Here is a 21,517-nt window from a genome sequence, read left to right on the forward strand (position 1 = left end):
GGCGAGGTCCCCATTTCGCGCCTTCCCCTTGGCAGGAAACCTCCACACATTAGGGTCCCCGTAGCTGCGCACGCCCGACTCGAGGTGCGCTCGCCACGCGCAACGCGAGGTGGATCGCAGGGGGCTCTAAGGCCCCAAGCCTGGCGGCAGCTCAGACCCCTCAACACATGCTTCTTCTAGTCTTGGCCTCGGGATTCTCCCGCGGCGCCCCAGTCTCTGCTCACAGCGGCCCTCCACCCCCCTACCCGGCTCCAACCCGGCAGGCGCTTTCGTACCCGCCCAGCCCCGCCCCAGGCTCCGCCCCAGCGGGCTTTTACGCTGTATAAGTTCCTCTTTCCCACCTCCGATACTTAGTTTCACCAGTTGAACTTGGGACCCACTACTGCCCTCAGCTCCGAGTTGGGGGCGAGGTAAGGCTTGGGGTCGGGAAGGAGAATGGATGTGAGGCTGGCACTACAGAGAACCGGGAGCGCGAGACTCGAGGTCCCGGAATCCATCTCGAGGGCAGCTCAGGGGCCCCCAGTTTAGGACCCGAGAGGGAGCATGCCTCTCGAAGGAGCCCCGATTCTCACTTCGTCTGCTTTGGGCCCCGGGACTTTTGTGTGGGCTCTGTTGAAGGCCACCTGGGACAATGCCCAAGCATTGCTCTCACCACTTTGTGGTTCGGCCCCGCCCAGACCCGGGGGAGACCAAGCGCTGGACGGAATGGGATAAAGAGGCTGTCAGGGCCCCAGGAGAGGCCAAGGCGGGGCCATTCAAAGGACCTACACAGCACTGCAGGCTTTCTTGAGGAAGGACAGCCTCTTACTCCAGAGGCTTCAATCCGGGACTCCTTATTCTGCGGCCCTTAAGGGCTCAAACTTACCTTGGCCTCTGGCGCATTGCTCCCCGACTGGTGGTGGTGGAGGAGGAGCTCGGAATTTGGGCCACTTGGGGCCCTGCGCTCTGCTGCCTCAACCCGTGCCCTCTGAGAACCTCCTGGCTCCCTCTCTGCCTCCGCTCTCTCGCGCGGGCCTCCTGGGTCTGGCTGACACTCTGCGCGCCAGAATCTCCCGCTATTTGGCTGCGCTCCTTGCCTTGGACCGGGTCTCAGCCGCGAGTTGCTCCCAGTGCCCACTTAGTCCTTGCTAGCTGCTGAATGCTTGGGGATTCTCTTGGAGCAGAGAGTGCAGGTATGGAAGGAGAAAGCCCTGGCAGGAGGTGCTGGTGCTGAGCACCTGGAATGTCCATTCAGCAGGCTTTCTTTCCCACGTGCGAGATTCTTGGCGCGCGGGGCCCACCAAAGGAGTGTGAATGGTGGAGTGGGCAAGAGTGGTAACTGAAAATGAAGGGAGAAATGGACTGGCAACGGTTTGGAAATAGGCAAAGAAGAGCGGGAATTGAGTGAGCACGGAAACGGTGCCAGAGGGGTGGCGGCTGGATTTCGCAGTGTGCGCAAAGGCAAGACTTGTGTTGCCCGGGCAGGGTTTGGTCTGTGGGGTGTGTAAAAAGAATGGAGAATCCAGAAGGTGGGGTAGCAGGATGAACTCCGCGGGAAGCACGCTTAGGAGACTGAGGACCGGGAATGCCAAGGGGATGAGACCGGGCCAACTGATAAGGTACTTTCTCTCAGGGGCCTTTGGTGACACCGACTTTTGCAGTGTGCTCCTAGCTATTTCGGAGACTCCAGGGCCTCCTGGTCCTGGTCAGAAGGTTTGAGAAGGTGCTCCGAGCGCTGTGCCTGGGTGGCTAACGGCTGGCCCTCCTCTCTGCCGCGCAGAGTGAGTGCAGGAGGCGGATCCTGGGCGCGTGAGGGCGACAGTCGGAGTGCGGGGCATGAACCTGGAGGGCAGCGGCCGAGGAGGAGAGTTCGGAATGAGCTCGGTGAGCTGCGGCAATGGGAAACTCCGCCAGTGGCTGATCGACCAGATCGACAGCGGCAAGTACCCAGGGCTAGTGTGGGAGAACGAGGAGAAGAGCATCTTCCGCATCCCCTGGAAGCACGCGGGCAAGCAAGACTACAACCGCGAGGAGGACGCCGCCCTCTTCAAGGTTACTAGCACGAGGGGAGCCCAGCCAAGGTGGGGGGGTGGGGTGGAGGGAAGGCCCCAGAGAGCCGAGTGGATCCCCAACCGAGACTCCGTGGCGATCCCAGTGGGCGCCTGGAGGTTCTTAGAGGAGAGGGGACGGCGCGGGAAGGACGGGATGGGATGAGCCCCGCAGGGCGGGCGGTCCGGGAGCATCAGGTGGCAATCCGCAGAAGCTAGGAAAGAAGAAGAGAGTTTTCAACCTTTGCAGTGTTTTTAGAAACGGGGGTACCAATCCAGAACGTGTGGCATGAGCCCCCAAGGGGGTCGGATGGCTCTAGCAGCAGGGAAATAAATGTCTGGCGGCTCAGCCCCCGGGAGAGCAGCGCTGACTTGAGGGTTCCTGTTTGCATTTATGTGGGTTCCTTTGCCTCCATCGGAGCCTCTTTCTGTACTGTCAACGTGTGTCTCTTTTTGTCTCCCTGTTTCTTTTCTGTGAGCACATGTTGCCTCATGTTGTGTGCTTGAGTCTGTCTCTGTTTTCCTGTCCATCTACTAGTCTGTCTTTCTCTGTTTCACAGTTTTTCTCTGCAGGTCTCTCTCTCTGGATTTTTTTTTTTTCTTTAGTTCCCTCTTTATCGGTCTCTCTAACTTTCTAGCTCTCTTTGGTTCTTCCATATGTGTTTCTGTCTGATTCCCTCTTTCCAAGTCTTTAAACATTTTTCTCTAGGCGTGTGTGTGTGTGTGTGTGTGTGTGTGATGATTGTTTGCCCCTACAGCAGTTTACCCAATGAACTGTGCCTTAGGACCCAGCCCCAGGACCTGCAGGCAGAACAGGCGCAGGGGACTTCCTCTGGAATTTGCTCTCAGAGTATCTGACCATTCAGATGTACTCAATGTATACCAGCTCATCCCTAGTTCCAGGGGAACTCACTTCAGACACTGTGAGGGGAGAGGGTGACTAGGGCCCCTTTCCAGGGACCCTCCACATCTCACCTACCTCTTTTAAATACATAGAGAATGCTCAAACCGTTTGTCTTCAATTCAGCAAAGAGTCCAAGGGGGAAAGTAGTTTACCTGGAGGAGACCTGTTGTATTTCTGTCCCATGTTTTGAGCAACAGTAGAAATCTGAGGCAACTAAGCATTGTTTTTTCCTTTAGAAATATTATGCTCGGGTTTTTTTTTTTTTTTTTAGACCTATATTTTAACTTTCTTCCCCCTCTTCTTTCCCACAAGGCTTGGGCACTATTTAAAGGAAAGTTTCGAGAAGGCATAGATAAGCCAGACCCTCCTACCTGGAAGACACGTTTGCGGTGTGCTTTGAACAAGAGCAATGACTTTGAGGAACTTGTGGAGAGGAGTCAGCTGGACATCTCAGACCCCTACAAAGTATACAGGATTGTTCCTGAGGGTGCAAAAAAAGGTAGGGCTTCCTGGATTGGTGTCACAGAATATAGGCAGCCTGACAATTTTCAGTTTTCAGGCCTTATTTCATTCTGAGGGTCTGTTTTTTTTTTTTTTTTTCTTTTATACCCTTCCTTCCTCCTGCCTCATGTTCAAGCCCAAGAGGCTCTTTGCCCAAGTTCTCACAGTCATAAATTGAAATTCATGTGGTATTGGTATAGGTTGATTTCTCAGATTCCAACTCTCTACCTGTGGGTGTATGCACATGCATGTGTGTGCATGTGTTTTTCAGTTAGTTCTATTGGTGTAAGATATGGTCCAAATTTTTCAAACAAAATATGGAAAACTTGTTCAGAGTTTTATCTCTACTTATCAGTGTTTCATGATTAACCATTCTGTAGAAAGGAAGTGTACATATATCCATATATTGTTATTATTTATAGTAATGAAAATGTCATTATTGAGTGTACTCTGATAGGCTGGGAGCCTTATTGAAATTCAGATCCTCTCTTTCCAAGTTTCTGACCAGTGTGTCAGAGTAGAGCCCAAGAATCTGCATTTTAAGCAGTCCATACAGATGACTTCACTTGTGAAGCATCTTGCTGGTGGGGCCCTTTATATGACATTGTGTGCATTCACACACAACATTTCATCGCCTTCTCTACCTGTCTTATATAGGTCAGACCTTGTAGAAATCAGTTTAATAACCTGAACAAGTAATTGCCCATGGGAATTACTAAAAAAGTACCTTATTTGTCAACACCATTATGCATTCTAGGAATTAAACTCTCAGGTGTTTTCTAAGATTTCACTTTTAGTTATGACAGTTCCTTTTTTTCACACTTTGCCATTTGCCTTTTGCCCAAACACATAGGAGCAAAGCAGCTCACCCTGGAGGACCCACAGATGACCATGAGCCACCCCTACACCGTGACGACTCCTTATACCTCACTCCCAGCTCAGGTATGGTGGAGGACATAGGGCTTCTAGAAGGGAAGGCTGGGTATGGGTGAGGCCACATGAGCCAGCTAGAGCCACATGCCAGGAAAAATACACAAACAAAACTGCAGCACTTTGTTTTTGTTATTAGTCAGTCAGCCAACCCAAATCCCCAATCATTGGATGAATGTCTCACTTTCTGCCTGGTGTTACTATAGGTGTTTGTTTTAAGGAGTGGAGAAGTGGATGTGTCTGCCTGTTAGCATGGACCTATGCTACTGATTCTGAAATCTGGGAAACAGATCTTTTGTGGAAGATGAAAATTTTGGAAGTAGTGCTTTATCATGTGAAACCACAGGGCAGCTGATGTCTTCAGACTTTTCTCATGTGAATTACAGCTCTGTTTTATTCACTTTGGTGGGTAGAAGAAAGCAAATTTTCCTGCAGTACTTTTGGTGCCAGGTTTAACCATATGATGAAGCTTTACACAAATCATTACTTTAAAACACTGTCTTCATTGTGCTTTTTGATTCTTTATGGCTACTTTCCACCTAGTGTGATGAGCTATTCATTCCAAAGTCTTTTGAGATGGTAAAATTATTTGGGTCTCAGCCAAATTAGAGATTCTGTGAGGAGTCTGACTTTGAGAGAATCTGCCCCCTCCCCTTTCCCAGTGCCAAGCAACTGAACTTTGCCCTGCTGGTTGCCTTTCATCTCAGCTGCTCCCTCATATTCCTTTAGCAGGTTCATAACTACATGATGCCACCCCATGACCGAAGCTGGAGGGAATATGTCCCTGATCAGCCCCACCCAGAAATCCCATATCAATGTCCTGTGACGTTTGGATCCCGCAGCCACCACTGGCAAGGCCCGGCTTGTGAAAATGGTAAGGAGTGGTGGGGCACCTGGGTGGCTCAGTGGGTTAAAGCCTCTGCCTTCGGCTCAGGTCTTGATCCCAGGGTCCTGGGATTGAGCCCCCGCATCGGGCTCTCTGCTCAGCGGGGAGCCTGCTTCCATTCCTCTCTCTCTGCCTGCCTCTCTGCCTACATGTGATCTCTGTCTGTCGAATAAATAAATAAAAATATTTAAAAAAAAAAAAGAAAATGGTAAGGAGTGGAAGAGATTATGCTGAGTAAAATAATCAAGCAGAGAGAGTCAATTATCATATGGTTTCACTTACCTGTGGAGCATAAGGAATAACATGGAGGACATGGGAGAGAAGGAGAGGACAAGTGAGTTGGGGGAAGTCGGACGGGGAGACTGTGGACTCTGAGAAACAAACTGAGGGTTTTGGAGGGGATGGGGTGAGGGGTTAGGTGAGCCTGGTAATAGGTATTAAGGAGGGCGCGTATTGCATGGAGCACTGGGTGTGGTGCATAAACAATGAATCTTGGAACACTAAAAAAATTAAATTAAATTAAATTTTAAAAAGAAAGAAAAAAAAAAGAAAATGGTAAGGAGTTTGCTGGGGCTGGTTTTTAGGCCTGTGGATCACCCAATAGAACAAACCTGGCCAAAGGGCCCTGATCTCTCGTGATCTGTCCTCCTCAGAGCTGCTAGGAAAGACCTCATGTACAGTGAAGGAGAGAGTTAAAGTCCTCAGGGGAAGGACTCCAATGTTTACTGACACCTGGCCTACTTGTGCCAGGACCTATGCTGGGAACTGACTTACATGAGATCTTATTTAAACATCACAGAAAAAGGTACCTGGGTGGCTCAGACAGTTAAGTGTCTGCCTTTGGCTCAGGTTATGCTTCCCAGAAACCACCAGGGATCCCCCAGGGTCCTGGGATTGAGAATCAGGCTCCCTGCTCAGTGGCAAGTCTGCTTCTCCCCATCCCTCTGCAACCCATCCCCCCACTTATGTGCTCTCTCTTTTGCTCTCTCTGTCTCAAGTAAATGAATTAAAATCTTTAAAAAAAATAAAAATAAACATCACAGAAAAAAAATAAAGGGGACACTAATCTCAAAATAGGTAAATAAATAAAAATAATAAACATCACAGAGATCCATCCCAGGCAGCTAAAAACTGCCCCCCCCACTTTTAAGGGAAATTCACAGAATGTAAGTAATGCTGAAAGTTATCCAGTGTAAGTGAGGGGCTGGAGTTTAACCTCAGATCTATTTCATTTAAGACAGAGGGTCTCAGATGTCAAACTGGTTGGCCATATTTTTTTTAATTATCGGTTTGATAGGTTAATATTTTTCATTTCCCTGAATAATCTTTGACAAAAAGTTACAGATTTTGTCAGTCTTCCCTCCTCGATTGTCTCTTAATGTTGACAGGGCCAATAATCTCACTGGTCTGTTTCTTTCTATACATCTGCAAAATGGGCATACATAGCTGTGCCCAAGCCTTTCCTCTATTGGGACGTCAGCAAATTATTGAGCTAGTGTATTCTCTTAAACAGTAGTGTGCCCAGCGGGTACCTGGTTGTCTTAGTTGGTAGAGGATGCCACTCTTGATCTTGGGGTCGTGAGTCTGAGCCCCTCATGGGGGTAGAGTTTACTTTAAAAAAATAGTGTGCCTATCATAGTTATTTTTGGGATTAGAAGTGATAGTAAGAATGGAATGAATAAATACTAAGAAAAGAAAACAGTCACCATAAGGTGACTAGTGTTGGTGTTGGGGTCCAAAGAACTTTGTTCACTCTGGATTAGATGTGGTCCCATGCTCATAGGAGTTTCCCAGACATCAAAATGAGATCACTCAGTGGAAGCATTAATTAGCTAAGTGCAGAGAAGACTTCACACAGTGTATCGAATACAGGAAAACACAAACTTCTAGGACTTTTGAGTTAGATATTTATATAGATACCCTGAGATGGGTCAAGACTCAGATCCTTCAGTATTCGTAGGAATATTTGGTTCTTCACTATTTGGTCAGTTCCTGTTTTTTTAATCATGTTCGGGTCACTTTTGGCTTTAGGGGATTGATGAAGTATATTATCATTTAAAATTTGTTTTTAGTGGCATGTTTACAAAAAAGCTCAGAATTTGATTTTATTAGCTTTTCAAGAGTGATTTGCAGCAAAGGTTGCTTTCCATTCCATCGTGGAGGAGTTAGCTAACATTAAACTGATGTTTCTGAAATTCAGACTTGAGTCTAATGCATTAGGCTATATGGAACTAAAACTTATTAATAAGGCCTTGCCTCAAACTGTACAAAAATATGGAATATGTAGATATATTTTGAAGCATAGTTGGCATTAAATGAAGAATCACCAAAATTTTGTTCTATCACATATTCTTTCTCTATTACTGTTGTAATAACTGTGATACACAGCTATTATGCTGCCAAGACCTATGGTTCAATTTTCTTCCTGAAGCCAGAAATAGAAAGCTAAATAAATGTGTAGTAAACAATTTGTAAGTTTGTAATTGGACTCTTTGGCATCAGGACTCAGTAGACCTGAGCTCTACTGTGAACTTGCAGTGTGAACAAGGATGACTCTCTCTGAGCCTAAGTTATCCTGTTTATCAGATAACATAGAGGGATGTTGCTCAAAGGGTACAAACTTCCAATTAAAGATGAATAAGTTCTGGAGATCTAAACATAACATGGTGACTATAGTTAGCAATTCTCTATTGTGTTTAAAACTGCTAAGAGAGTAGATCTAAATATTCCCACTATATAGCGGGGAATATACACACACACACAATGGTAATTATGTGAAGTGATTAAGCTGTTAATCAACTTAACAGTTGATTTAAAAAAAAGAAACTTAAAAAAGAAGAAAATTATTGAGGGACTATTCCAAGTTTCCATCCAAAGCTCCTTCTTCTTTCAATCTTGTTATTTATGATTGGACTTCAACTTGTCTTTGTCACTTGAGAATGTCACTGGTCAGTTCTAGAGGGCACTTGGCCCCTCCCTCCCAGGGTTGGTGCACCCCCAGGGAGAGGAGACCTTCCTATGCGTCGTGGGACTAACTCTGTTTAGACATCATCTGATTCTTATTTACAAATGCAGGTTGCCAGGTGACAGGAACCTTTTATGCTTGTGCCCCGCCTGAGTCCCAGGCCCCTGGAATCCCCATAGAGCCAAGCATAAGGTCTGCTGAAGCCTTGGCGCTCTCAGGTGAGTGCAGTGTTCCCTTCCAGAGGCCCCCCGCAGGAGGCTGGCTTCTGCTATGGATCAGCCCTCACCTTTGGGTATATTTGACTGGGGAGGGGAATATTCCTGAGCATAGACCGTGCACATTGGCTTTCTTCCATCTGGGGACTAGAGAGGGTATGAACATAATCTGACTCTCAACTTCCATCAATGAGGAACATCATTAGAAAATTTAGCACTAGGAAGCTAGCTTTTGATTCTGATGCCAATTCTAAATGCTGGTTTGAACTGAGTCATTTTAAGGTTTCCACTGACATTTATCTGAATTTCCAAGAATGTGAACACCTCAGATTTATATACCACGGATCCACCCCCCCTTCAGCCAACATCCTCACAATGTAGCATAATTTCTTAGAAGAATATACAAAGGTTTCTCATTTTAAAAAGTTGATAATCCTTCCAGGTTTAGCTACAAATAGTTCTTCCTCTCTGGAATCCTGAGAACATGAGTTCTGACTCCTTTCTCTTTATTACATTCATATGCCTAAAAGTTGTGAGCCTTGCAGTCATTCTTCCTCTGAAATTCGATAGGTTTTGCAAAAAATTGGATTAGAGCTGATTTTTAAAGATTCATTTCTAAAAGAATCTCTGCAAGCTCAAAGATCTTACCTGTTTTAAGGAACGCACCTCAAGGTTTACTAAGCATATGTGGTGTGTATATAGTTATTTTTTAGATAGTATTTTGAGTTGTTTTAAAATGAGATTTGTAATTACATTAAAAATGAAGACCTTAAGTTAGCCTCAGAATTCTCACCTTTCCCCTTGGGCTTTTTAAAAATCAATGATAGAAAAGTATGAAGTAAATTCTGAAGGTTTCAGAAAGTTGTGGGCACCTTTCTTGCTTCCAGGTTCTTTTCAGTTCTGAAGTTCTGAATGAGGCTGCTGCCTTTCTTCTTAGATGCTCCTAAATGATGGAGGGGAGATATTTTTAAATGGAAATCTCGTGTTTAATTTTAGAAATTTTCTAACCCTTCTCTTAAGCACTGAAGACCTATGTGGGTGCCTGGAAAGTAGGAAATAAATAGCTATTTATGTTACTGTGACCTCATGATTTCTGATGACATTAAATGAAATGAAACCTGCCCTATAAGTCACCTCAAATGGCCAACACTCACTGTCATCAAAGTATACTGTCTGTGCTCGCTCTCCACTAGTGTGTTTACAGCAGCAGAAACTGAAGTGGAGAATTGAGATAGTGATGTGGATTAAGTCTCAAAACCATTGAGGAGTTTTGTGGGTTTCTTTTTTTGGAGTGCATAATGCAAATTAATTATGGACCTTGAGCATATTTGTTGGAGAACTGTAATTCCCATTTATTTTTAAATCCCATACAGTTATGGATGGGTAGCTATTGCCTATACATGAAGCCCTTTTGCATTTCAGTTAAGGGACTGACAGTTAAGGGACATTTTGCAGACCTACCTTTGTTGTCCTTTCAGTTTGTCGGTCCTATTCTGAAGAAAAATTTCATAAGTGAACTCATCAAGTTAAATGTTTTAAAAAGCACAGTTATTTTCAAGGCAGATTTTGAAAGCCTAGTGGGACTTTAGCCTTAGAACATTTTTTTCATTGATTCTTTTCTTTCCACATGAATTAATTTTATTACACAAGTAGTACATACATACACAGCATAGAAACTAATGTGACAATCAGAAAAGAAAAGGTGGAGAATAAAACATCATATTCCTACCACACAGAAATCACCACTGTGCACTTATATGTATAATTTTTTTTATGTAAGTGACATCATATTGATATTTTAGGGTAGTTTCTTAGGTAAGCATTTTTGTTAATTTTTTGAAACATCATTATATTCTTTTAACTAATAGAAATTAGACTTAGGGTTTACTTCCTCCAAAATCAAAACTGATTGCCATACTTAAAGATGAATTTTGTTCAGTAGTACATGACTTATTATTTTAGACATAATTTTGTCATCACCACTATCATCATCACCAAAACAATGATGCAGAAAGTTCTTAACCAGTGGTGCTCTCTAATATGCGTCAAATATATTGTGCAGAAAATTAATGTAAGGTGTGATCCCCCTCCACAAAAAAAATGTGTGGTCACACAAATGTGGAAAATGTTGAGTTAGACAACATTAAATAAATTTCTTTCAGGATTTCCTTAATATCTTTTACTGTTTGTGACTCCCAGAGGGAGATGGGGGTGTGCAGCATTTCCTACACTTCCTTGACCCTGGAACTTTCTGCTTTTAATGGAGTATCTTGGGACACCAGTGTCCCATCAAATACACATGCTCTGGTTGAATAGCTTGGCATCCTGATGTATATCTAATGCTCCTTGGTCCCTTAGCACTGACCTTGAAATCTCTGTGTTTACAGACTGTCGACTCCACATTTGTTTGTACTACCGGGAGATCCTGGTGAAAGAGCTGACCACATCTAGCCCAGAAGGCTGTCGGATCTCCCATGGGCATACCTATGATGCCAGTAACCTGGACCAGGTCCTTTTCCCCTACCCAGAAGACAATGGCCAGAGGAAAAACATCGAGAAACTTCTGAGCCACCTGGAAAGGGGTGTGGTCCTCTGGATGGCCCCCGACGGTCTGTATGCCAAAAGACTGTGCCAGAGCAGGATCTACTGGGATGGGCCTCTGGCACTCTGCAGTGACCGACCCAATAAACTGGAGAGGGACCAGACTTGCAAGCTCTTTGACACACAGCAGTTTTTAGCAGGTAATGCACCAAATGATCTATTAGAAAGGAGCATCCACACCTGTGAGCCTAAGAGACAGAATGGAGGGGGTGACACTATGCCTGCCACATGGTCCAAACAGAAGGTCACTCCCATTCCAGACAGAAGTCTTCCTTCTATTAATCCCTGAGCTGACCTGGCATGATCTGAGAATAGGTTTCTTGTTTGTTCGTCTCTCACCTCTGCCTCTGCCACCTGGTCCTCTCCATCAACAAAGGGGTGTGAAGAGGAGAGAGATTGGTCAAGGGGATTGTGGTTCAGGCTGATATCTTGAAATTTGGTATTCAACAAATAGTCACAGACTGAAAATGTTCACACTTTATTGGCAGTATGATCTCAGCAAACATGGCTGCTGATAGTTCAGCTTTTTTAGGGTTCCTAGGAAAATCATAAAGGTTAGAAGTGTATTGTTAACTTTCTTGGTTATGTGATGTGTTACCCCTATGCATATGCCCTCCAGCAGGTGGGACTAAGTATAGAGTATGTGGAACCGATTTTGCAAAGGGGAAATTTTTGAGAAAACTCTGAGTTATCTCTATGATATGTTTCAAATAATATTTTCTAAAACCAGTAAGTTTTGTTTATTTAGTTTTGATTTCATGACAATTAAATTAGCCCCAGACTGGCTTTTATGAAACCATGGCCACAGTATTGTTGCAGCTTCATCCAGAATATTAATTTAGCTATCTATATTGATGATGCCTCTTTGGAGGGAGAAAGATATTCTGTCAGCTAACTGCCAACTCTTTCTGTCCCTACTCTGTACCTTATCCTTAAGCTATTCTTTATAAGTGCCCCTTCAATAACACCCTGTGTTTTTGGGTTTTCATGTGCCTCTCCTTTCCCTGAATATGCTTCCTGATTCAGTTTATTTAAAATAAAAATATGAAGCATCTATGTGCTTTGACATTGTTGACATTTGCTTAGCCTTTTGGGTTTAAGTTGCCCAAATTCATGTAGACACACCCAAATTCTCTTTTGATGCCCCCAAACAAATATGTCCCTACATGACTAACCCTTGACTAAGATGTATAACAAGAGGAAGAGGGAGAACTGAGCCTCTGGTTCCCCACGGCAGCACCAGAGTGAGAAAGGCAATTGGGCCTGAACACCCCTTTCTCCCTCTGAGCTGCAAAACTGCCTCCAAATCTGTGCCACGACTGTTTTGTCCATCCTGGGGTCCAGTATGGAGTCATGGTAGGAACCCAAGGAAGAGTCTCAGGAGCTACTGAGGGACATCTTGTCTGCACCTCTTAAGTATGCAAAAGGGTCTGAAAGAGTCAATGTGGTGGAGGGCGGCGGGGCTTGGTTGGATCAGCTCACAGACTGTGAATCTTGGTCTCTTTGGATTCAGAGCCACAGGGCTAGGGCTTTAGTTAAGATATCCAAGAGGAATGACACTTGCTTCTGTGAGTTTTTCTCACCATGTATGTTTTAGGAAGTTCAAATCCTACCATTCTAAGTAGGCTATAAGTACACTTTTGAGTCACAGTCACTGAGAGCTGGGTACAAGCAAGAAGCAGAAAGGCATGATGCATAAGCTGTGAACATCTGTATGTTGTGAATTCACTTGCCTAGAATTTAATATTTATCTTTGAGCAAGAGTGTTTTTTTTCTTCCTCTGTAACCATGCGCTGTGCTTTTTGCTCATTGCCACCTCTTACCTTGAAGTATTCACTGAGGTTCAAGGAGGAACCTGTGAACTTAAAAATTGCTGCTGTGTAGACCAGCTTCTGCATAATCAAGGATTCCCACAGAATGTTCTTATGTTATCGAGCATTTAAGACATGACTTTTTTGGAGAATTGTGCCAACTTGCCACTCTGATTAGCTTGTGTAGGTGTAGTCTCAGACCTCAGTAGTGTGAATGCCTTTTACACATTCTGACTAAGTCAGTTAGGTTTGATTTGAATTCTGGAAAAAAAAAAAAGAAGCAGGAAGTCAAACAGTCCAGTGAGTTAGTTAGAAACTTGTCTTCGGTTGAAGAGAACAGTGAAGATCTTTGATATCTCCCCATTCAGGATTTGCAAACTACTAGGGACAGCCCCTAAAGGCAAAGCCCATGGGTGCATATCTGATCAAGATGCATGTGCACACTGTTCTGCAGAAGTTGTAGCAACAACCATGTGTGTTTCTCTTGGGGACACGGCATTTAACTCTGGTGGAAAGGAAAGAATAGGAGCAGCTAAGGGGCTTAAGAGTCATCTTGAATATGGGCAAAGCAACATGGATCAATGTCAGGGATTGCATATCTGTCTTTCCAACAGTTTGTTCTGCATCCTTAGAGTAGGAGTGGTGTCTTCAGGATATACATATACACAAAAGTGGGGCCCTTAGTGTCTCATCACTACATTTTTCTTTTCAAATCTGTCCCAGAAGATGGGCAAGAAGTCAGCTCAAAGTCCCAGAGTTTAAGCCTAGTGCTAAGGAGGAGACAGCTGCCCATCACTGGTGCTCAGTCCCCAGGATAACAGTAAAGCATTTTTAGAGATGCCTGAATCATGGAGAGGTCCTGAGTAGTATAGATATTGGATTATGAGGGCTCAGCAGTTTGGGGATTACATTTTCGAATAATCAGAAAATTTTTATTTTTTAAATAAATACAATTTCTCCTTTGTATAAATTATTCTTTTGCCTCAACATGGCTACATTTCTTTTCCTTTTTCTTCATCCTTCACTCCTTTCTGCTACCCTTTGCACTCTCATGGGTCCAGTGCTGCAAATGAAGGTTTCTTAATCTGCAGGCCATATTTCCCTTAAAGATTCAAGTGAGGGGCTCCTGGGTGGCTCAGTTGTTTAAGCATCTGCCTTCAATTTGGGTCTCAGGATTGAGCCCTGTGTCAGCCTCCCTGCTTAGCGGGGAGCCTGCTTCTCCTTCTCTTTCTCCCTGCTTGAGCTTTCTCTCTCATTCTCACTCTCTCTCAAATAAATACATAAAATTTAAGGGAAAAAAAAGAATCAAGTGAAACCTGGAGCTCTCTCAGGAAAAGCATACCTATGAACACGTACATGCAATTCCATATCTGGGGTCTATAAATTATGGACCCAACTGAGAGAAATAAAAAATACTCACTCCTATTTTAGTTTTGCTTCCTCTTTAACCTGGCATGTTCAATGATGGTTTCTGATCAGTTTTTTTGTTTGTTTGTGTTTTTTTTTTTTTTTTTCTGGGGCTTCTCCAGAGTTGCAAGCTTTCGCTCACCATGGCCGTCCCCTGCCAAGATTCCAGGTAACTCTGTGCTTCGGAGAAGAGTTTCCAGATCCTCAGAGGCAAAGGAAGCTCATCACTGCTCACGTGGGTATTTAGTCACATTCAAATGATTAGCTTTCCCTGTTTTTCAACAACGGCAGTGTCCCAGTTAGAAAAGTCTCAAATGAAAACTATATGTCAATAGTGACAGGAAAATTGTGAGGGAAAAAGCATGGCCCAGTGAATGGTGCAGGAAGCACAGCCCAGGGAACCACATGTTTTTCCCAGTCCTAGAGGTTTACTCATCACAAACCTGCAATCATGGGTTTCCTTCTTCCGATCTTGTGTATCAATCAAGATATTGTCCTATTCCCATTTTATGAGGATTTAAAAGGACTGGCGATAAAAAGTTTCCCTTTAAAATTCTCCATGTTTAATATTGTTTTTAAAATGCTGTCTAGCTGATCTTTACTTGATGGAGAAACTTTTCCCAAATGGAAAGCTGTCCATTGACTTACATATTTTGCAGTCCCCTCCAATTTTTTCCAAATCCTCTTTTATTTCTGGATTTTTAGAAATTATTTAACTAATGGAAACCAGGAATCCTATGTTATTTGGAGGAGGCTAACTCTGTCAATGAATTTAAGTAGATCAGTATTCTCTAGCAGAGTTTATAATAGGGTCATTTGGAATAAATTTGTCATTAAAAACAGAGTTTTGGATACACAAGATTTTGAATTTGAAAACTTTACCTTGCTACATACCTTCAAGAATTATTAATGAGCCCAGACAATAAGCAGTAACAGATAAAAAATATATATATACACCCAATAATAGAAACATTCAGGCCATATTTTAGTTCCCATAATTTTTTTTATTGACAACTGTAATAAAACACTATCTAATTTTAAACACACAGTACCCCCTCTTGATTGTAAAATCAAAACCAACCAACCAATAAAAATATAGTCCTGTGGACTTTAGAGCTTTTTCATGAATTATCTCTAGTAATTAATATAATAATTGATATCTTATTAACAGCTAGGGTTATTAAATGACTAAGTAAACTTGGCATTGATAATGTTTCAAAACCTGGTGAAAACCTCCTGCATCAGTCTGATTTTAAGGGTTTGCTGGGTGCTCTAGCCCTCCACTGGGTTAGGCAGCTATGTGTTCCTGCAGCAAGTGTCCCTGGAATTAGTTGTCTGGGATGGAAAAGAAAAGTGGGTATGTGTACACCCAAGAGTTCCTACTTCTTTTTATTATGGATTTAATTCATTTCAAGTATTTAATATGAATTATGCTTGAAGTTTTTATACATCAAATAACAGCGGCTCAATTTAATAGCAGAATTGATTAATAAAGTATTCAATTTTATTAGATGCTGTAAATTAAGGAAAATTCTGAAAGCTGAATTGTTTTAGTGAATATGCCAAACTGGAAGAATTAACATCTTTCCCCATAATAACAGTGTTTTGTTTGTATAGATTTTGCTCCTTTCTTTTTTCCTTTATCTTATACAGATTATCTAGGTCATCCAAGAATTGTAACTTGTTCAGGATTTATACCCTCATCCTTATCAAACTGTGGTTATGGAAATATTTATTGGCCTAAATTATTCTGAGTTACCTCAAACTTCATTAATCACCTCAAACTTTCTTTTAATTTTGTCATTTTACCTGCTTTGCTCATGCTTAGTTAGACATAAGTTTTAAGCAAAGCAAAGTTGAAAGCACCACCTTTGACTTTAACTGGAGTAAAAACTCAGAATTAAGTAGGTCTATTTCTAGGTTATGGTGTATGTAAGGGTTAACAAAATATTACTTCTTCAGAATGTTTTGATTTGTGTAGCACCTAATTTTGGATTTAACTTTACCTTATCTTTAGATACTGAGTTATTTAATGATGAGCCAATTACAGGATGTTAAAAAGAATATTTCAATAATATCTTTTTAAAATCTCTTATTAAAGGTCGAACCTCTACTAGCCAGACAACTATATTATTTTGCTCAGCAAAACAGTGGACATTTCCTAAGGGGCTATGATTTACCTGAACACATTAACAGTCCAGAGGATTATCACAGATCTATTCGCCACTCGTCCATTCAAGAATGAAAATGTCAAGACAAGTGATTTTGTTTCATTGTAAATATCTGACTTTGACAGGAAAAGCTGATTGAAATCCCTCTTTTTCTTTTGAGAAACTTGGAAATTGGGGCTTCAATTCAACACTTGAGGAGAACTTCAGCAAGAATGGGTGTAAAAAGGCCTGCTCCATCTAATTGACAGATGAGTTTATACAAAAAGGAAGAACGGTTTTCAGGGTCTTCCGTAGACTGCCATCTTTGATGATTACTGTGAAAATTGACCAAAGGGTGTGTTTACATTTACTTAAATGCTATCTTTAATTTGATGTGGATTATTTTTTGCTTGAAAACTGAGAAAACTTGTGTTTCAGTATTGACCACTAACTAAAAGCACGTAAGTGTTGTCCTATTTCTCAGGGAAATAATATCTAAATTTGAAGTGACTCTGCCCACAAAAGAAATGTATTAATGCACATAGAAGATGTTGCTTTTGTAGAAAATGCTTGCTGTTAGAAAGAGAATCTTTGACTGAGGTGGCCTCAGTCAGTGCCTTCAGCTTTAGGGTGGCTGATCATCCCGCCCCTGGCCTGGGTCTCACCGGAGCATGGACTTCCCTGCCCTGTCTCTCACTGCCCCCCATTTGCTGTCTCTCCTTGGGTGACCCTGGAGCCAGTTGTATTTTCTGGAACCAAAAAGCATTAGGGCTACCCTTGATTGGTGTATTTTTGTCAGTTCTACAATCTTGTAATGACTGCTTAAGATATTTTTTGTTTCTCATTCTGTAGGAAATATTGCTAAAGATTTTTTCTTTAGAAAAAAAAAAAGATCAACAATCCAAGTACTAAAGATATATTTCTGAAACTCGGTGACATTTCCCCTCTTACCCTGTTTGTTTTGTTTGGCTATCAGTTAGTTATCCATGACAACACTAAAGAGGAGGAGCCGATGCTTTTCAATTTGGTGAACTCTGTTAGGAAAGATGATGACAGGATTTCACTGATTGCATAACTGCAGACTCAGTGCGCTGTTTTTGCTTATTTTGTATATTATATGCTTCCTCATGCCAATATGGTTTGACAGGACCTTGAAATTACTGGGCTTTTTCCAAATACATCTTTTTATAGAATCACTAAGATCTCCACATGCTTAAGTAAATCCGATCACTTCCTTGTTGATTGTTTTGGAAAAGTACAGATGTTGAGACTGATGCTGGCAACTGATATTTTTATCATACTACAAAAAAAACTGCTATTAGTTTCAGGCACAGCAAAAGACTTAGTAGTTCTCAAATATATGCCACTCTTCTTCTAATCTATATTTTTAAATTCATTCAACAAACAGTATCCCTTGCATTAGACAGATTATATTTAGCCTTTATCCAGTTTAGTAAGCAATTAAGCATGGAAATGTCATTTTTTTAACTTTTAAAAGGAGGGGTATTTTTCCCAAAGATTTAATTTATTTACTTGAGAGAGAGAGAGTGCGCACGCAAATGAGAGAGAGAGAGAGAGAGCATGAGCAGGGAGGAGGGGCAGAGGGAAAAGGAGAAGCAGACTCCCTGCTGAGCAGGGAGTCCAATGTGGGACTGATCCCAGGACCCCAGGATCATGACCTGAGCCCAAGGCAGATGCTTAACCAACTGAGCCACCCAGGCACCCCAAAGATTTTTTAATAACATAATACATATTAACTACAGAAAATGTAAATATAGACAGGCAAAAATGAAGAAACATCCTCTTTCTTTTTCCCAGCCCAAAATATCCACAAGAACAGTTTGACTTATTCTTCCAATACACTTCACTTCTCTATAGATATACATCAGCTCAAAAAACCTTATAGGATCATCTTGCAACCCTTTTATGCAGTGCTCTCTTAACCTAACAACACAGATTTACCTCACTCTTTTTAGAAGCATTTTCGTTACAGAATTCCACCACCATGCAGTCCATAGCACAGTTTAAGGAATTTCATCAGCAGCTAAAAGGGAATACACATGGACAGCAGATTATATTTTGTGAATTGCAGTAATTTATACATCTTATAGATGCAAAGTATTTTAGGATATATTATCCTAAGGGGGAATTGAAAACAAAATTAGGAACAACTGTGACACAGGCCCCAGTGTATGTGGCCCTCTTCGGTGGAGAATATTTAACCCCCTACCAGTGCTTCAGAGAAGTTCTCTGGTGTCATTCCCAGGGGTGCTGTGTCTTCTGAATTCTCAAAGTAGATGATTTGATGCTTGATTTCTATTGTTGCGAATTCTTTTCTTCTTTCTTTCTTAATATTAATCTGCTTTACCACTGGAGTTATATTTTCTGGAAAATAGTCTTGACTTGGGCCACTTTCCACTTTCTCTTCTTTAGTCCCATCTACTTTGACTTTTTTTTTTTTTTTAAATTTGGAGAAATCCAGACTGTGTGCTAATGAATGAATTATTAAATAATCAGGGTAAAGGATCCTGACAGTTGTCTCAGGACTTTGAAAATGAATGATTTCCTCATTCCTTAACTTGATAAAGTAGAATTTAGCTTGTAGTAATGGAAGATACTATAGAGGACTTTAGGCATTTATTATGCTAAAAAGCTTCAGATAACAAGGTTAAAAAATGTTTAAGTCTCACAGGTGCATGTTCTAATGTTTTATTTCTTGTTCTGTGTATTTAATAAACAGTGGGCAGTAGTTGATGTCTTCTGGAACACTGTAAAAACCAGGGTGACCAACCCATTTCAAACCCAAACCTTGGAACCCCCTCAGTTCCGGGCAAAACCGGAGTGTTTGGAGCCCTATTGAGAGCCCAGCAAGACTGTTGCCTTTAAGCTAGGAAGACTCTGCTCCACTGGGACATATAGTTTAAAATTCTGCATGGAATGAACAACACGACAACATGGTTATCACCAAAGCACAGATATGCCAGGTTTGTGTTTATAAAAAGGCACACACTGGGCTAGGGTATGAGCAAGGTTTTCTTTGCATGTCACTGTGTGTAGGAGTCTTGGTGCAGGGTCTGGCATGGGCTTTTGCCTGAGAGGGAAACAACAGGTGCACATGCATCCCAAGAGAAGCCTTGCTCCTGTGTTGGCTATACCAGTGACCATCAAATTTTTTTTTCATATATATACATATATATACATATATATATATCTATGTTGGTTTTTTTTTTTTTTTTTTTTTGCCAAACCACTTTTCATTCCTCTTTGATCACATTTCCCCTTTCTCCACAGGTACATGTTTTTCTAGAAGTGGTGAGCTTCTTTAAAGTCTATATTTTTACTATATATCCCTAGTTTATAGCGGACAGGCATCTATTCAAATGTTGCATTAGGGCTATCCTGCCATATGCATTGTTCTGCAACTTACTTTTCTCATAGCTCCATCTTTGAGATTGATCCATGTCAATGTAGGTGGATCTCATCCATCTCTTGTTAACTGGTGTCAAATAGCTTGTCACATGAACACAGTATTCCTGGTATTTATTTTCACTGCTTTCAGGAGAGAATGTAGGTGAAGTGTAGTTGAAGTGAGGGAAAAGAAAGATAGGATGTGGACAAAAACCAAAAAGTGCAGCAGGCCTCCTCCAATATAAACTCCTGTTTTGCTTTACACTCTGAGATGGAAGGAACTTAATGGGTAGTGGGATTCATTTCCTGCACCCCATCTAGATAAGTGGCTAGGACCAGGCAGCTTCCTTGGCTTCAATCCATAGCTATGCTGGCTCCCTCTTGCTGCTAGGTCTCCCAGACTAGGATGTCTAGAGAACCAGGCAGATCATTCTGTGGAAAATGATTGTACATAATGTCATGAATTTTTGCTGTAAATTGCTTTGCAAAACAGATTGACATTCGTGATAATCTGGTGTTTTATGTAGTTGTTAAATAAAGACTTTTTTAAAAAAGTAATTTGTTATGAGCTGTGTGTGTTATTAAACACTCATCTTGATAGCTTTTAAAATACTTCCTCCTTCTGTTGTGTTCTTTCAGAGAAGCTGCTTCGGCAGCCTGCTTCCTTCCTGGTTGTCATATGCGTCTGTAAAATCAGATCTCAAAGTGCTCTGCTAGTTTTAAAAAAAAAAAAAAAAAAAGCAAAACTTGTCCCAGCATAGGGCAGTTTCTCAGTGCATGGAAACACGTCTAAGGAGAGTATTGAACAATCCTTTCCTTCTTCTCCCTTGTGTGTTTTAAAAGGCCTAGTAGACCCAAGGAAATTGTTAATGTTTCCTTTTATATTCATAGTTTCTTTGATTTTGTCACTGCTGTTAAAGAGGAGGGGATGTAGGTTAACCAGCATCCGGAATGTGAAATATAACATAAAACTGTGTAGTAAAAGAGCCTATCAACTGCTCACAAGTCTAGTGGGAACACTAGAAAGATAGGGTTGCAGGTTGTGATGTTAAAAAACCTTGCAGCCAAGATTTTGTGGAATTGTCAGAAGTGTTTGTAACCTGTGTCTAGGGGCCCCAGAATATTAGCTTAGAATAATTTCGAATTTTTTAGGTGGTAATCAAATAGATCTAGTGGGAATATAAACTATCGTACTGTTTTTTGGGTCTCTATCTGCTCAACAAGTAAGGATGAACTTGAGTCAGTATTTATAAGCAAACTTTTCCAAGTAGTATATCAAGTCCTTATGTTTAAAAAAGAATTTCAAAGAGATTTTGAGCCCTTAAATTTGTTTAAGTAATTTCACACCTCCCTCAGGTACCAGTGTTTACAAGCCTTTCTTTTTACACAGTGGAAGTTTGACTGTATTGGGTTCAGTTTCCTCAAAGCAAGTATTACTTTGGCAAATAAATACTTTTACATAAAGTTCTCTGACAGTGTTTATTGATGCCAGAAAAAAACATCATCAAGTTCTACATCATCTCTCTGGAAAGACACTCCAAGGGTCATAATATCTCTCTCTCTTTCTCTCTTTTTTTTTTTTTCTAGGACAGTCCATGCCTAAGTTAACTCAGGCAGATAGATATCTTCTAGATTAGCAGAGAGTTATGAATTATAGGGTGCTGTAGGTATCCTTCAGTGACCTTCAGGTCAACTTCAGTGACCCCTGCTAC

The 21,517-nt window shown here is 41.8% G+C and overlaps 1 protein-coding gene across 6 annotated transcripts; it reads left to right on the top strand.

Annotated features, from left to right (window-relative positions):
- The first annotated feature begins 309 nt into the window (after positions 1-309).
- On the top strand, positions 310-20,363 carry IRF4 (interferon regulatory factor 4). Of its 6 annotated transcripts, none has more exons than XM_004779838.3 (9): positions 310-410; positions 1,760-2,031; positions 3,244-3,430; positions 4,286-4,374; positions 5,092-5,236; positions 8,324-8,431; positions 10,816-11,169; positions 14,370-14,482; positions 16,349-17,965. In XM_004779838.3, exons 2-9 carry the CDS (start codon positions 1,816-1,818, stop codon positions 16,490-16,492), a joined length of 1,356 nt encoding a protein of 451 aa, XP_004779895.2. In that variant the 5' UTR covers positions 310-410; positions 1,760-1,815; the 3' UTR covers positions 16,493-17,965. The 6 variants fall into 6 exon arrangements, 5 of the variants coding, with proteins under 5 accessions (XP_004779895.2, XP_012905055.2, XP_044945526.1 ...); XM_013049601.2 differs by having other exon boundaries at positions 330-410; positions 1,613-2,031; XM_045089579.1 differs by having other exon boundaries at positions 342-1,598.
- Positions 20,364-21,517: the final 1,154 nt, after the last annotated feature.

This window comes from Mustela putorius, unplaced genomic scaffold (assembly GCF_011764305.1).
Source record: "Mustela putorius furo isolate JIRA1106 unplaced genomic scaffold, ASM1176430v1.1 tig00000117_pilon_pilon_pilon, whole genome shotgun sequence".
NCBI classification, from domain to species: domain Eukaryota; kingdom Metazoa; phylum Chordata; class Mammalia; order Carnivora; family Mustelidae; genus Mustela; species Mustela putorius.

Excerpts from the sequence above, each read along its gene's own strand:
- IRF4 (XM_004779838.3), top strand. The coding sequence starts at position 1,816 with ATGAACCTGGAGGGCAGCGGCCGAGGAGGAGAGTTCGGAATGAGCTCG. Across the intron at positions 3,431-4,285 it reads TCCTGAGGGTGCAAAAAAAG|GAGCAAAGCAGCTCACCCTG; the intron begins GTAGGGCTTCCT and ends CCAAACACATAG. Across the intron at positions 4,375-5,091 it reads ATACCTCACTCCCAGCTCAG|CAGGTTCATAACTACATGAT; the intron begins GTATGGTGGAGG and ends ATATTCCTTTAG.